General features: G+C 32.5%; 1 protein-coding gene across 4 annotated transcripts in view; it reads right to left on the minus strand.

Annotated features, from left to right (window-relative positions):
* LOC128234026 (transient receptor potential cation channel subfamily M member-like 2) overlaps positions 1 to 16,788 on the minus strand; it is a 66,831-nt gene that overhangs the window by 17,163 nt on the left and 32,880 nt on the right. For all 4 annotated transcript variants that reach the window (XM_052947970.1, XM_052947968.1, XM_052947967.1 and 1 more), the window contains 7 exons: positions 16,640 to 16,739; positions 10,244 to 10,359; positions 9,220 to 9,320; positions 8,283 to 8,508; positions 6,529 to 6,704; positions 5,883 to 5,964; positions 4,629 to 4,757 (listed from right to left, as the gene is read on the minus strand). In XM_052947970.1, the coding sequence (XP_052803930.1) occupies positions 4,629 to 4,757; positions 5,883 to 5,964; positions 6,529 to 6,704; positions 8,283 to 8,508; positions 9,220 to 9,320; positions 10,244 to 10,359; positions 16,640 to 16,739 (930 nt within the window). The remainder of the gene's footprint in view (positions 1 to 4,628; positions 4,758 to 5,882; positions 5,965 to 6,528; positions 6,705 to 8,282; positions 8,509 to 9,219; positions 9,321 to 10,243; positions 10,360 to 16,639; positions 16,740 to 16,788) is intronic.

Here is a 16,788-nt window from a genome sequence, read left to right on the forward strand (position 1 = left end):
TTTCCAATTATATATTTATTTAAATTTATAAAATATTTCTTTCTTTTTTTAACATTTTTTGACATAATTTACTGAAGTCCAATGTTCTGTTTTGATCAAGGCAAGTACATGTAACAACAAAGGAATTTAAAAGTAGTTCTGAAAGTTGATATTTTCACTCGTTATTTTGCCCTGAAAATATCAAATTGATATTTTCACTGTTGTTATTTCACTGTTAAAACCCCATATTTCATTGTAAAGCATGAAAGAAAGTTGTTTAATTTATTCCATGATTGTTGTGTTTTTGACACTCCCAATACCAATGTTCAATTGATTCTACATTTGAATTGCAAATTGTACATAGCTTGCAGTCGACTAATCTGAGTTTAAACAGAAATTGGTTCGTCTGTAATATTCTCATAAGGAATTTGTAGTTGAAGCTACGCAATGTTGTATCGTTGATTTGTAAATGTAACCATGTATGGTTTTTCATTCCAGATTTTCACTTATATCCAGAGTTTTTTTCCAGAGTTTCCATATTGATGTTTTAACTTTTCCTTTCATCTGTTGAATATTAGTTTGAAAGGTCTCATCTGTAGTAGCTGTGTCTTTATATGTATTGGAATTGATCGAACAAATGTTTGGTACTTTATGAAATCTGTATTTCTTATGTTATACAGGTATTATATTTGATTAAATTCATAAAATGGTTTGTTTTATAGTCAAAAATATGTTCAAGATACTTAATACCTTTTTAATACATTGTTTAAAAACAGAGTGTTTTTTATATTGCATATTGTTATTCCTTTTTACTGTGTTAGCTGAATTCATTGAGTTTGAGTCGTAAATTTGTTTAATTCTACTCCAGGCTTTGAGGACACCATGAATGAATGAACCCTTTTCTGAAATTTTGTTTATTAGGACATTGTCTAATTCACATTCAAAAACCAATTCATTTCAATAATTATTAAGCTTCTGGTAAAGAAAGATTTTCCATTGAATTTTGTTTTTGTCGTCTAAATATCTTTTTACCTAGACAGCTTTTATTGAGTAAAAAGGAGTTCGACATTTGTAAGTTTTAGTCCACGTTTTACGTAGTTTTGGTACAAAATATCTCTTTTTATTTTGTCTGTATTTTTGTCCCAAATGAATTTGAAGATAGATTGTTTAATGTTTTCAAAATATACTTACTTGGATTAGTGAGAACAGTAAATAGGTAAATGATTTTTGGTAATGCGCATGTTTTCACAACGGTAATTTTACCCATTAATGTTAGTTTTCTATGTTCCAATTGTTTTAGTACTTTATGAAATTCTTCGACCTTTTCATTTATATTTTCGTCTATTGTCTTTTCGTTGTCATTATAAAAAGTAACAAATAAAGCAGTTGAGCATTCTGAAGTCCAAACAAATGGTTTAGTATTTCAGAGCTTTATGTTTGTGTCTATAAAGTACCCATTCTCAGAATGATGGATTTATTTGTGTTGAGGTTTAGACCAGAACATTTGTTAAAATGATTCCAATGAATTACCCAAAGATTTAAAGGACTTTTCAGAGCCATCATTAAATACGTTGCATCATCATAGAAAATAGATTGTTTTATTTCTGTATCACCGATTTTAATTCCCTTGACATCAACGTTTTGCTTTATAGCCTGGAAGTATTTGTAAACAAGTGATTAATAAAATGAAGAAAGTGGGCACCACTTGCGGCCTCCGATATATGGCCATTGTTTTTTATTATACTTTGAATATCTGTATAGAAGAGTTTAGTCCATTAAACGATCTCTGTGCAAACATTGAAAGATCGAAAACTGTCAAGTATAAAGGAATGATCAATAGTATCAAATGATTTTGAAAGTCAGCGAAAAATACGAGGCCAGGTTGTTTATTTTCTTCAAGATATTGCATAACTTCTATCGTAAGGCGAACATTTTCGCCAATGTATCTATCTTTGATAAAACCAGTATGCCTAAAGTCTATAATTTTAGGTTGTACTTTTTTAATTATTTTACCTATTTGTTTTGTTGCTATTTTATATAAAATATATAATAGACTGATCGGTCTCCAATTGAAAAGTTTTTCTAAATTTTTATCCGGTTTTGGAATAAGTGATATTATACCTTGCCCTTGAAGTGGTGTAAGTTTTACATTTTGAAAAGGGTAACAAAATGAGTCTTAAGTATAAGAACGGACTGGATATCTTTCCAGAATATTTTCTGAAATTTTCTAGTCAGGCCATTTGAGCCAGGGCTTTAATTTTTTTCATGTCTTTGAAAGCATTTCCGAATTCATACATTGAGAGAAAAAATTCGCATTAATTACTATCGAGACATGGAAGTCCATTAATGTTTGAAATTAAAAATGCATCTCTGATATTGTTCTCCTCGTTAAGGTCTTTACTATAGATTTTTTTTTATAAAATTTTACTTCTTTAATAAGAGAGTTTTTAAATTCTGATATTATCATTTACTTTAAGTTTATTACTGTTTTCTTTTCAGAGTGTTTCTTCTCTAAATTACCAAAATAGTTTGTGTCGTTTTCATTATTATCCACGTGTATTGCCTTTGAACTAAGAAAATGACCATTAATACGTTCACTACGAAGTTCATCAAGGTTTTTTTTTTGCATGAGAGACTGAGTTGTCGATATTGGCTATATTAAGCTGTGATTCAATAAATGTTAATTTCTTTTATTAAACTTTCTTCTTCTGATTTAAGCACTGTTTTGTATGAGATGCAAATTGTTTTGTTGTGTTCCTTATTGAACCTTTTATTATTTCCCATACTGTGTTTGGATTAGAAGAATCATTGTAATGTTGTCTTTCTCTTGTATGCATTCCTTTTTTTTTACTTATATTCATTGTCTAATAAAAGAGCATTATTTTATTTAAAGTAACCCGGACCATTGTCGCATTTTAAGTCATCTATCGTTATTAATACAATTGGATGATCACTTTTAAACCTTGTTTAATTATACTTTTCTTTGGATGCCAGGTATATTGCATTTTAGAGGGATGGAGTAGTCAACATATATCAACTACTTCACAAGAGTTTATTATGTTATGTATTTTATCGCTACACTTTTTATGTGTGTCCGTTTTCCCGTTCTTTTTGTCTAGTGAGCAATTAAGATATAGTATTGAAATCTCCATCGATATTGAATGTTTGATCATTAATCTCCAACAAATATTTTTGTAGCAGATCAAATATACTAGTTTCGTCCTTCTTGGGTCCATATATGTTAATTAAGGTAATTTCGTTTTCGTTTAATATGATGTATGCAGTAAGAAGTCTACCCTCTTTAATTTCGGTGTGACTTACTAATTTTATATTTATTTTGGGGTTGATAAGAATTGCGACTCCTATGCTATTTGAACTGTTAGCGCTAAAAACATAAGGTCCATCCCATTCGTCTTTCCATTTAAAACAAAATAATTGTTTTGAGCAGTGTTTCTCTTGCATTAATATAACAGTTTTGGTATGCAGTGTAAATATGTATACGTTTTCAACGCAGTGTATTACAATATAATAATCGCTATACAATAGCTAAAAAAACAAAGGTATGTCTTCTGATTTAACAAATGTTTAGTATGGTTTAGTGGTTTAGTATGGAGTTGCGTTTGTTCTTTGTATCAGACAAAAATTCGAAAATGAAGTGAAAGTAAAAATATGCTTTCAAAAAAAAACTTAATTTATAATTCAAACCATGTATTGTACAATCCCTTAGTGAGAAACTTATCAAACTGACAATATTTCTTTAAAGAATACAGCCTGATGACCGAATGGATTGAACAGGGCATTTGCATTAGTTACACAAAGCACATTCATATCAAGGCAGTATGTATTAAATGCAAAAATAATAATTATGTATGATGTATATATATATATATATATATAATGATCAAGAACTTTACTATTAAAGACATTACGACACATTATTAAGCCAACTTTTGTTAAAACAAGTACTGACTATTATCTATAGTTTAACGTTCTGAATGCATAAGTAAAACCAAAAATCAACTGATTCTGTCTTAACTTCAATTAGTGTAGGACAATATACAATTTATAAACTGAATGATTTGTGTAAACATTGTGTAAGACACAAACTTAAGACTCCACGCAGGAACACACAGACAAGTAGGACGCAAAGCAAACACAGGCAAGGTGTTCACTACAATATGAAAATAAGGGTGTATGATGGGTTTAAACGACTTGTCTAAATACCAGTATTCTTATTGTATGACAAACATTTCCCTAAAAAATTGGTAAAGAGTAAAATATTAAATTTCATTAAAAATATTCAATGATTAGTTGAATATATAAACAAGAAATAGTGCTCAATTATGATTTTCAAACAAATCTGTCATTGTAAAACCAGAGTGATGCCTGCAGAGCAAGGGGTATACAACTCAATATTGATTAAAAGCAGAGGAATGCCGCTTGCTTTACATGCCTGAACATTGTCATTTGCAACCAAGTTCCAATTGAATACATTTAACAGCTTTAAAGAGTTAAGTTTTTTGCACGAAGATGACAAAAACAACGAAGGCTCTGATAATGGGCCGATTTGTTTTCTTCATAAGAAAACAATCAATCTCAAAAAAAATATGTACCGTTATAGTGAGTATTTTCTACAGTAATTATAATACCTGTCTGATCTCCTCCATTGTGAATGAGAACACCCAGATAATGAGAATGATCTCTTCCACAGATACTTGTGTGTTAAAGGTGAAAACCAGGATGTACGTGTACAGGCTGAGAAACACGAGATGAGAACACTGCAAAACAAAATGGAATACAATATGAGTGCCAAGCGTCGAAGAACTGTTTAAATGTGTTTGATATTATTAAACAAGATAACCAAATGCAAACACCAACACATTTCGATTTTGCTCACCTGGTTATAACTCAACTACTATAGCTTAACAAGTTATGGGCTGTGTAACAATTCGCGTATTGCCATATGTATTAAACATCTGTATAATGTGTTTATGTGAATATCATCGTGACCAGTTTATAATTCTACACCAACGCAATGATAAAACATTAACTTCTCTTTATTAAAAACAACAAACAAACCAAAAAGTGATCATATTGAACATGAAAAGATTTGAAAAGTAATAGTAGAAAATACCACATCGTTCACAAAGATTGTAAAAAGGGGTGTTGAAAGGTAATAGTAGGAAATACCACATTGTACCCAAAGATTGTGAAAGGGGTGTTGAAAAGTAATAGTAGGAAATACCACATTGTACACAAAGATTGTGAAAGAGGTGTTGAAAAATAATAGTAGGAAATACCACATTGTACACAAAGATTGTGAAAGGGGTGTTGAAAAGTAATAGTAGGAAATACCACAGTGTACACAAAGATTGTGAAAGGGGTGTTGAAAAGCAAAAGTAGGAAATACCACATTGTACACAAAGATAGTGAACGGGGCGTTGAAAAGTAGTAGTAGGAAATACCACATTGTACACAAAGATTGTGATGGGGGGGTTAAAAAGTAAGAGTAGGAAATACGACATTGTACACAAAGATTTGAAAGGGGTGTTAAAAAGTAAGAGTAGGAAATACCACATTGTACACAAAGATTGTGAAAGGGGTGTTAAATAGTAAAAGTAAGTTATACCATTTTGTACACAATGATGGTAAAGGGGCGTTGAAAAGTAATAGTAGGAAATAGCATTTTATACACTAATATAGTGAACGAGGCGTTGGAAAGAAACATACGGAAACACCTCATTGTACACAAAGATTGGGAAAGGGGCATTGAAAAACATAATAAAAATACCACATTGTACACAAAGATGATGAAGGGGTGTTGAAAAGTAATAGTAGGAAATACCACATTGTACACAGAGATGGTGAAAAGGGTGCTGAAAAAATAATACCCAAAAACTCACCACATTATACATAAAGCTGATGACAGGAGCTTTAAAAAAGTAGTAGAACTTATCTTTAGCTTTCATCTTCGACTCTTCGGAACTGAAATGAGCAATAAGACAACATTTTATTTCAGTTAAAACCACAATGTATTTAGGCCACATTACAAGAGAAAAACAGTATCAAATTACAACACAGTAAAAGCTATATGACAGTATATTAACATAAAATACCGGATTATTTGCTTTGAAATTACATGCCATTGTTGAAACTATTTTTTATTCTTTAAATTTGTATTTCGCATTCACGACTCAGTCTGTTAGTATTGTATGTGTTTTTATTAAGCTTATACCATGTTGGAGCGTTTTCTTTGTCTTCAATATACATTAACTCCCATGTCGGAAAAGTAACGAGTTTAACGCAGAGCTAAACTGTGCAATAACTAATGATTGAATTATTACAATTCTATTCCTTATATGCACGCTGGTAATCGTCCTTGGCGACATGGTACAAAAGAGTAGCTTTATCAACTACCCCCATGAAATTATACAAGCACGCGTAGCGCTTGTTATTCGATAGTTTATAATTGCAATTACTAGAATTGTGGGTGCAGTGACTAATACACAAACAAACAAATACGCAAACAAGATTTACACTAATCTCTACCTCTTCCTCTTGTTATTGACAGAATCTTGGCTGTTATGAGATTCTTGGTTGGAATCTTTGTTGCTGTCGTCACCCGTTGTGCTCGCTGGCGGATGAACACATGGGCTGCATGTATCAGGTTTGGTAAAATCAGGCAGAACACATATCAAGGGTGGGAAAAACAAACACAGCAGGAGCTGAAAAAAGGAAGAGGAACACATTAATATGTAATGCATTTATCTTAGTAAGTTTCAGCTCAATTACGACCAAAAATATACATTACGCAAATAAAATTAATGTTTCGCTACGTTTACCAGACCTAACCTAATTATATTTTGGTCTAACAATTAATGAACAATATATTTATTTATCATTATAAGTGGAAACTTTAACCATTAGACACTATTTCTTTTGTACACGATGATACAGTTTACTTGTATTGTGTTACTTTCTTGGAAACATTTACAGCTGATCAATAATGCACTGATAAACATTAATAAAAGAGAGTCTATTTTCACAACAATATATGTGGATAAATAAATTCAGTCAACGGGAGCACCTCGGCCATTTTCCGTCGAAAACAACATCAGACGAATGACAATGGCAGAATTCCTTTAAACAACGCTGCAGATTGATCGCTTAGTAATTTCAATTTAGCAGTTGACTCTAAGGAGTTCACTCTAAGCAATCTCAATAATTTATGCAATAGTATAAATCACTTGGAATCAATTTGAACTTTGTTATATAAATTATACGTAACAAAACCACAATTGATAAATAGTATTATTATTAATTTTACGAACAACTTCAACTGATACACCGGCATATATCCGAGGTTCGTAGTATAGCGAAGATGCCCGAGGTGTTCCTATTGATATTCTATGTGTTGTCTGTATGGGGAACCCAATTTTAGCTGTTTCATTGGAATGGTATTATCTCTTATTATGTTATTCTTTTAAACGTACTGTATGTCAGAATGTGTACGTATGGAAACAATGCAATGATATACATACTTTTAACACAATAAAAATGTTCTAAAGTAAAATGTTTTCCCAGGTCTTTGTGTCAGCATGTAGCAGCAGCCAATTATTTTCTTTTTGTCCTATATAACCATGTTTGAGTCTGATGCCTTTGTAGAAACCAGTGTCTATTTTAAGAGACCATGATCAAATTCAACTAAAGGGATAAGGACCCACCACCTCTTATGTGGGGGGGGGGAGCAAACAATTTTAGTTAAACAGTTTTAGCTACACTGTTAGTATATACTGCACATGCTAAGGAGTAATGAAGACATATCATTTTGATGGTTTGAAACAGTTTTAATTGTAATTCACCAGTAAATTCGAATGTCGTACATTTTCTAGGATATTGAAATTTACTTAGGCTGAATGGAATATACACCTTCATCAATGGAAACTGCTCTTAACCAATTGGATAGCATCATGTATGTAGGTGGTGACATATAACACAAGACAAACCAATCATACACTTTAGCAGAGAAGTTTAATACACTTTTAGCATTCATGTTTAATATGACAATATGGGTCTTGTACATGCCAAAAAAGCAGCAACAACATATCCCATTAAATGCATCGGTTGAATTTTTACTGTGACTTGAATTAAAATAATTATACTTCTTTGATGGGAAATTCATTGCTATTGTTAATGTTGTGTTAAAAAACTCTATATCAAAGTAGAAGTGAAAAAAGACGGTTTTACATTATTATCCGAAATGACACTTCATAAAATGTGTGACATGCATATTTGTAACCTACCCTCCATAGCGAATTGTTCTGAACCAGTCTACCATACAATATCCTGTTAAGCAGAGACTGACAAGGGGTTTGCGAGATAAAATCCTTGTTGTATGCCTTCACAGCAATCAACATACACGATGTATCGCCCCATTTACTCAATTTCCGTTCCACCAGGTCCTGGGCCTTGTGTTCGTCTGTTAAGTGACATTCAGACAACACTCCCACAGCTAATTCAGACCATTCCCTAAAATCAATGCAAGAAAGCTTGGATTTATAAACGCTTCATGAAAAGTTTACATTTAATTGAAATCAAAAATATTCTAAGCGCTTGTATATTCATCTACGTTTGTTAAAATAATTCCAAACATTTTATAACCAAACTGATTGGTCCACATATGTAAATTTTAATTGTAAACAATAACGGGTACGAGTACACGGGTACATGTTTATGTTTGCCAAATCATAATGAATTTTCGTTCCAATCTTAAAACCCATCTTAATCGACAAGAAAAAGCAGACAAAGTGCCATGAAAAAGATTGTTAGATACAAAGAGGTAATGAAAATGGCGTTAGCATCTTTGATCACAGAGATTTACTAATAAGCGTATCTACAAGTCCATTTCAGATAAGATAACTATTTATAGTAGTATTCGGGGATTTTACCTGTTTTTATAGTAAACGGCTTCTTAAATACTCATTTTTGCTCCATTTTTATTGTTGTTTTTAACAATCCAGGCCGTAAAACAACCTGGCCGATGGCGGTAAATAATGATATTTAGATGGCGTTTTTGTGGTGACAACGAAAAAAAAGCTTATAATAGCAACATCAAGCCCAAATCAATACCAAATTTGCTTTTCTAGACAATTATATGTACTTCTATTTTTTTTCATTAAAAAAAATGAAAAAAAAACTAAAAATAATTTTATATGTATTCCCAGGTAGCAATACTCTTACTTCATGCATTCCTTAATTTTATGGCCGAGCTCCGCGTCATGGTTCTTCCTTAACATGGACTTGAGCAGGCTGCTACCAACCAAAGCCGCAGCTATGGCACCCTGCAATACATAAAACATATGAGATCGTTTTAATTTGTGTGCATAAAGCAACTTACAATTGTGAGCATAAAACAACATACTATCAATTAGTGTGAATTGCAAAACTTTCTTAAAATTGAGTGCATCAAACAACTTTTATTTTATTTACGTACATTAGACAACTTTCTAATAAATTGTGTGCATTAAACCACTTTTAATTCCATTGTGTCTTTGTGCATCAAACAACTATCAATTAAAGTGTGTGCATTCAACTTTCTGTTGTATTGTGTCCATTAAGCAAAACTTTTTTGCATGATACAAACAACTTTTAAATTTTATGTGCATCATGAAACAAATTAAACTTTGTGTGTATCAACCAAGATTTTATTTGTTTGCAAAATACTACTCTTAATTTGTGTGCGTCTAACTAATTTCAAGTTGTGCGCATCAAAGAACCTTTACTTTGTGAGCATCAAAACCCTTTAATGGATGTCCTTCAAGCAACTATCGATGTATTTGTAGCAGAACATTCCATTAGAGTACAAGGTTTGAAATTGTTGGTCAAGACAAGTGTGCTTCAATGCCCTTTAAATTTGCAACGACCGAAACTATCATTGTCATAGATATCAAAATAACTGTGGCCCTCACTAGGATTTTCTTTATGACCTCACCATTGGGAATAGGTTTATTAAATGCCTGGATACCCTAGAAGTAGTTCGATCCCAATTTAGGTCAAACTAAGGGCATTTAAACGGTAGCTCCCTAAACTGCTTTGTTTGGCTCTCAGCATTTAAAGCGGTTGTAAGGGAGATCAAGATTACGGGTAAGTATCTTGTAATGGATGATTTATGTCACAAAATATATATATCTAATAGTTTCTGTTTCTCATAAGAGATGTTAAATAAGGATCCCACAAGTATGTCTATTATCCTGGATTATCTCACCTTCCCTTCAGCCCAGAATAGTTTCGCCATATCCTGATATATCATCAGTATCGACCAGATAAACAAGAGCTGAAATGGCTTGTTCAGGGACGTCTTCTCTACGTTTTCCTTGTTTGCTGGAAAATTATGAAAGAAAATCATTGATTTCTCTTTACATTACATTATTAAAAAGCATCTCGTTGACCGGGGCGGGTCCAGGATTTGAAGTTAAAGGTGTCGCACTTTGGATATACACAATTTACCCAGGAACTGAAATAAATAGGCTCCAAATATCATATGGAGGTTGAGGAAACATTTTGGCTACTTTAAGTTGAAACTGGTGCATCCTGGTGCTTTTGTTACCATCTTAACATGAACTCTTTTTCAATTTTAGATATGTCACGCGTCTGGTACAACTCCTTGAACCGCCAGTTATTGTTTTTTTTTATTAATTTCCACTGTCATTAAGAGTCAATATTTATCCTGTTTTCGATATTATTCATGTCACAACTTAAATTAGGTATGTTATAACGGCTAATCGAGGAAAACGTAGCAGACATGTGGATATTGAATGTCTACGTTCAACTTTTATCAAGTCCCTGTTTAATCAAAGACCTATCAGGGAGTGTCGTCTAGATTAATCTTACAACTCTAAAATGCAAAAAAGAAACAGTATCCCCTTTACAATCCTTATTTTAATTCCACGTTATTGTTATGTTTGCGTCTCTGACATAATGGGAGTTTCACAAAGATCTGAGAGGCAAATTCGTACCGTTCAGTACACTTCCACCTCTGCGTAGAAGATAAACAACCCAGTAGAAGGTTTGAAAATCAATGTAATTTGAAAAGTCATTCCCGTGATAAATTCCAATGTGCAAGCCACTTCAAGTTGATCCAATGATTATGTTCCGCTTGAAAAATAATCACACGTGCAATCCGATTAGTGTGATCGTTAAGGTTCCTTAGAGTTTAATGTTTCTATGAACTTCAACTACAACTTAACTCTTCCTAAATTATGACTACTATAAACAACATAATTCATGTTGAGGCTTTACTAAAACATTACATTATTATGTTACAATGACCGTAAGATTTAACTCTGCATATGCAGCTGCTGCTGAAGATGATGCTGATGGTGGTGGTTGTGATGATGATGAATATAATTGTAATGGAGGTGTTTCTTCGAGAGAAATTTATACGTTGTAGATCAGGTACAAAATTGAACGAAGATGAAGAAGAGGTGTAAATTTCATGTGTTATATATTCTATGGGAAAAGACGCTGAATATTTATTTAAAAGTTTTAGACTTTTGACAAATGATCAAATAAATTTGAAAACGTGTCTAAACAATTCAACGTACATTTTATACTGAAGATACGGAAAATGGAACATTTACAATAAATCGAAGGCATTTACAGCATTTTAAGTCCGAACAGTGATTTTCGTGAACCTGACAAATATTAAACGAAAAACAAAGTGAAAATTGTGTCACTGTTCCTTCCAAATAATCTAGGGAAACTCTGAGTGAACAGACAGATAAATCATAAACAATTCCAGTTGCATACATAACTCAATTTGGGAGGAAAGTTAAAACACCACTGCGATATGGGTATTATGTTTAGTCTTAGAAGTAAATTATTTCAGATTAAGTTCTACAATCTCAGATAAGACACTATATGATGGTTAATTAAGTAAAAGTAATGTATCAAGTGACAGTTTCATTACTTTTCAGATTAGAAATTCACAAAAGTTATCATTTTTCTCACTTAGAATTATGTGAACCCTAAGGTTAAATTGTTTTAGGACGGTGATGTTTGGTATTCCTTTAAAAATAAGATACTTTGATTACTCAGAGCTGCTGATGAATAGAAGGGTATGCCTACTGTCTTTTGTTCAGTTCTCAAAGATTCTGTGTCTTATGATATCAACAAAAGCGCCAACTTCGCAAAGTTCGCCTGTCTTATTTTGACGGACAAGACTGATTTTAGGTAATTTCTGTAGTTTAATGGTGATTTCTCTCGAGTGACTAAAGCGATATGACTGGTTATCTAAATGTATAGAGATATTATGCCCATACAGATGCTGCCTAAATTTGGGCGAAGGCTTTTAAAGTTATTGATTGGACAATTTCAAGTTTAGGTTTTTTTTATAACTTAAGTGCAATAACTCTCCAGTGAGTGAAGCGATATGGTCGGTTATCTAATTTGTCTAAGATATTCTGCCAATACACATTCTGACTAAATGTGGTGATAATTGGACAATTGGCTCTAAAGTTATTGATCGGACAAGATCAGTTTTAGGTATTTTTTTAATAAGAGGGCGATTACAGTCAGGTAACTTTAACGATATCGCTGGTTATCGACCTTGTCCGATATATTACGCCCTTTCATATTCTGACCAAATTCGGTGATGATTAGACAAAGAAATTGATCTGAAAAGACCGATTTTATGGGGGGTTTGTTATTAAAGGGCAATAACTCTCGAGTGACTAAAGCGATATTGCTGGTTATCCTTCTTTTCTGAGATATTACGCCCATACACATTCTAACCAAATGTGATTATAATTGGACAGAGGGTTCTAAAGTTATTGATCGAACAAGACCGAATTTAGATAATTTCTATAATTAAAGGGCAATAACACTCGAGTGACTAAAGCGATATAGCTTGTTTTTGTACTTTTCTGTGATATTTTACCCTTACACATTCTGGTCAACTGTGGTGATAATTGGACAACGGTTCTGAAGTTATTGATCGGACAAGTCCGAGCTAAATTAATTTCTATTATTAAAGGGTGATAACTCTCGAGTGGCTCGAGCAATATTGCTAGTTATCGATTTTTTTCGATTTATTACGCCCATACACATTATGGCCAAATTTGGTGATGATTGGGTAAATGCTTACTTGGCGCCGAAAGACCAACCGCCCGTAAGAAGCAGATGAAACAATATTACGTCCCGTCCTTTGTACTGGCGTATTAAAACATAACAAAATATTGTTTAAGCTGTGTTTTTTTTATTTTTTTCATTATTAGGCTTTTTGTCTTTGTTAAACACTTGACTCAGAGTTAAGTTTTTTTTTAATTTAGAGGAGCCAGTATAAGATCTATTGACTTATAGTTATCATATGTGGTGTACTTTTTATAGACGAGATATATTTTTAATGGAAATATTTGAATATTACAATAACTTTAAAAGGTAACTGGACCTTACAGTTTTAAAATAAAGAATACGTGTATATTTATTGAAAAATACCAAGTGGTAAAAAGGTAGGATAAACACTGCAAAATGCGAGATAAAAAAAAATAGACGGTATATGATTTTGATCTTGTTTATTGTTTTTTAAAAAAGTTGGGGTACTGACAAAGCCTTGGTATTGTTGTTGGCGTCGAAAGAGTCCATTTGCAAAAAAATAAACCTTGGCCATAAGATAACTAAAAATAGAGATATCACTCAATGTAATTAAACAAAAACCACACCACTTTTTCTTAATAAGAAGTATAATTGGGAGTGGTGAATGCTCATTAAATGCCCGATGTCCGCGAGAAGGCGTCAACTACGCTTACGGTCTTAAGTTCTAAAATATAGAATTAAAGGGGCTGTACTCCGTATGATAAAATAGCGGAAAATTGTTGAAAACTGACATAAACTTGGCATCGATGTGAACAATGCATTGAAACTGACTAACTGAAGTACCACCTAGTTTACAATTTATTTAAGTTTAGCAGTTATTTCGTATTTTTCTATTAAAAAAGATTACAGGGTATGTCTACCAGGAAGAATTCATTCCTTATGCGTGGTTGGCTAGTCAGTGTTATCACGTGATATTACCGAGGTAGGTGTATAGGTTAATTAGACACCCAATTATAGTAAGCCTTTATAGCTCAGTGGATACGACACTGGACTGCAAATTTGGCGACACGGGATCGAACACGGTCTCCGACACAATATTTTTTTTTACATTTTGGTACTTTTTTTACAATCATGATATCAAAGCGTAACACATTATATTAGATAATTGTCCCGAGATTCGTTAGAGAAAAAAACTTTTTTTGGTGCCAATCTGGTGTACAGTCCCTTTAAGGACTATAACTTCTGTGAAATAAGTCTTGAAATAGTATTTTTCAATTGAGTTGACTGTTAGGTTGACCGTTGATTTTTTAATCAAGACCTCAAAAACATATAAAGTTAAGGAGAGAAATAAAAAAACAACAACAAGAAATCGCTCACCTGATTAAAGTGACCAACGAGACAGTAATTGCTAAGGAAGTTAGTTACACAAGATTTTGCGATTGAAAAGTATCTTTTTGGTATCAATAGCAATACGTTAAGAATATTTACTACTTACTCCATTTAGATTTTCGGCACACAACAAGGAAGATATAGAAATATAAACCGAGAAGATAGAAAATGTAATTAATGTAATATGCATGGTATAGAAAATGAATTTCACTTTTATTTAGTGTGTCCTCATTATAGGGACATTCGCACAAAATATTAACACAGGTAGTATATGCACTGGCACAATATGTCCAAATTTAAAACCTTGTTGTCATGTGATAATGATAAAATGTTGGCTACAGTTACAATAAATGCTCAGCTTCACTTAATTTAAACGTCTATGAATATATGCCACGTTTATGAATATATGCCACGTATAATTGTTATTTGTAGATTTCTCATAACGATAAAATATTGTTAAATTGATTTTCATATTTATTACATATTTATATTTCACCAAATGCCATTTAGTATGGTTTTTAGGCTGTATGCCGCTAGGCCTGCAGACTTTTATAACCGTATATCGGAATTCGCATCGGCAGATCGACATAACATTTTTAACTTTTGGCGAATTAATGCGCGCAGTTAGAACTGTGTTGGTCAACGACCTAATTTACATAAGCAACCTGCTTCAATAGCTACGGACTACGTTCTGCATATTAATTAGCTAGCTAAAAGTAGCGTTGTTAGGAGTTTTCAATCTATGTTATGCGGTTAATATAGGTCGAATAAGCAAAGTTTTGCACAATGTAACGCAATCAAAACTGTACAAAAAGCAATTATTTTAATATCAGCGAGTTACAGAACGCAATATAAAAAGCAGAATCTGCAAATAGTTTCAAAATGAACGCGTACTGAATCCAATAAATACATGTATTATATACCTGTGTTTAGATCTTGCTGCGGCAAAGGACCGATATCTACATGTACATTGTAGTTTTAGAATAGAATCTTGGTCGTCGCATTCTGAGAACTCATTAAAACCCGGAAAATATATCGATCGTATTATGATGCAACTAAATGCTAATTAGGCGTATGAAATCAAACCATAATGTTTTAAATGAAATTATAATACTTCATTTTATCCTACAATCAGTTTTTTTTTGTGATAAAAGTTAATTCATAGAAAATGTTCTATGTTTAAAATTTTACATTTTTATTGAGATTGTTAGTTTGTACTTGTGTTTGTAAAATGTGTGTCGCATAGGACCATTCTCTTGTGTAAGTACATACTGACAACCTTTAACCAGTACTAAAGGCATATTACACACTTTTACCATTCCAATCAAATCGCGTAAAACGTTCACAGGCTATTGACCTGCTACAATTTTTATCATAGACATGTAATGCCGAATGAAACGGAGAGTGGGTGAATATTTCTCAGTTTGTCTCAGTAATTTCAGACCAAAGTCTTGAGCATATAGCATAATGTATATGCATAATTAAAGACTACTGATATAAATGAGTAATCTGTTCATTTTGTGACATATGTTGGGGCATTATTAAGATACATGTACGTACATCAAACATACAAGGAATAAATAGTATTAGGGTGATTCGATCCAGAGGTATTTGTCGTTATAGAATGAACCATTGAAAACATAAACCATATTAGTATGTCCAATGCGTTTTGTTGGGATGCATTTGGTTAAGCTGGCATACCCTGGACGTAAGTTAAATACGCCTAAGTCTAGAATTGTAGAGTAGAATTTACTAAAAATTCCTAAATGTTTTATCCGTGGCAGTCGATTGATTATGAAATCAATGCTCCAGATAAGGTTTTATATGTTATTGATAATTACTCCATACCATTTGGCGTATTCCACAATTCAAGTGACTTATACATGTACATCATTGTCTAATTGTGAATCAACATAATCTCTAAATATTTTGCGAAGGAAATTATGAGCGAGCATATACTATCTTTAGATTTTTATGTTAACAAATATTTTTAACAATTACACGACTATACTCACAAAACGTTGCAGGTCGAAAGCCGTTCAATGCTTTAAGCTCTTTGATTGCGTATTGGCAATATCATTATGGAATATGCTAATAAAACTTTGACATGACTTGGCTTTAAATATCAAAGAAGTGAGGTATAATAATATATAATAATTACTCTTCATTAATTACTTACTGTTCTTCATAGCCGTCGTGTTGTCGTTATCAAGCTCGTCAATGTGAAAGTTGTCTCCGATAAGGGTTCGAATGAGCGTTCCTACATCATTCAGAGAATCCTGGAATTAAAGAATTGAAGGGACTCGTTCATTTAAAGAACAAGCTGGC

This window comes from Mya arenaria, chromosome 5 (assembly GCF_026914265.1).
Source record: "Mya arenaria isolate MELC-2E11 chromosome 5, ASM2691426v1".
Taxonomy (NCBI): domain Eukaryota; kingdom Metazoa; phylum Mollusca; class Bivalvia; order Myida; family Myidae; genus Mya; species Mya arenaria.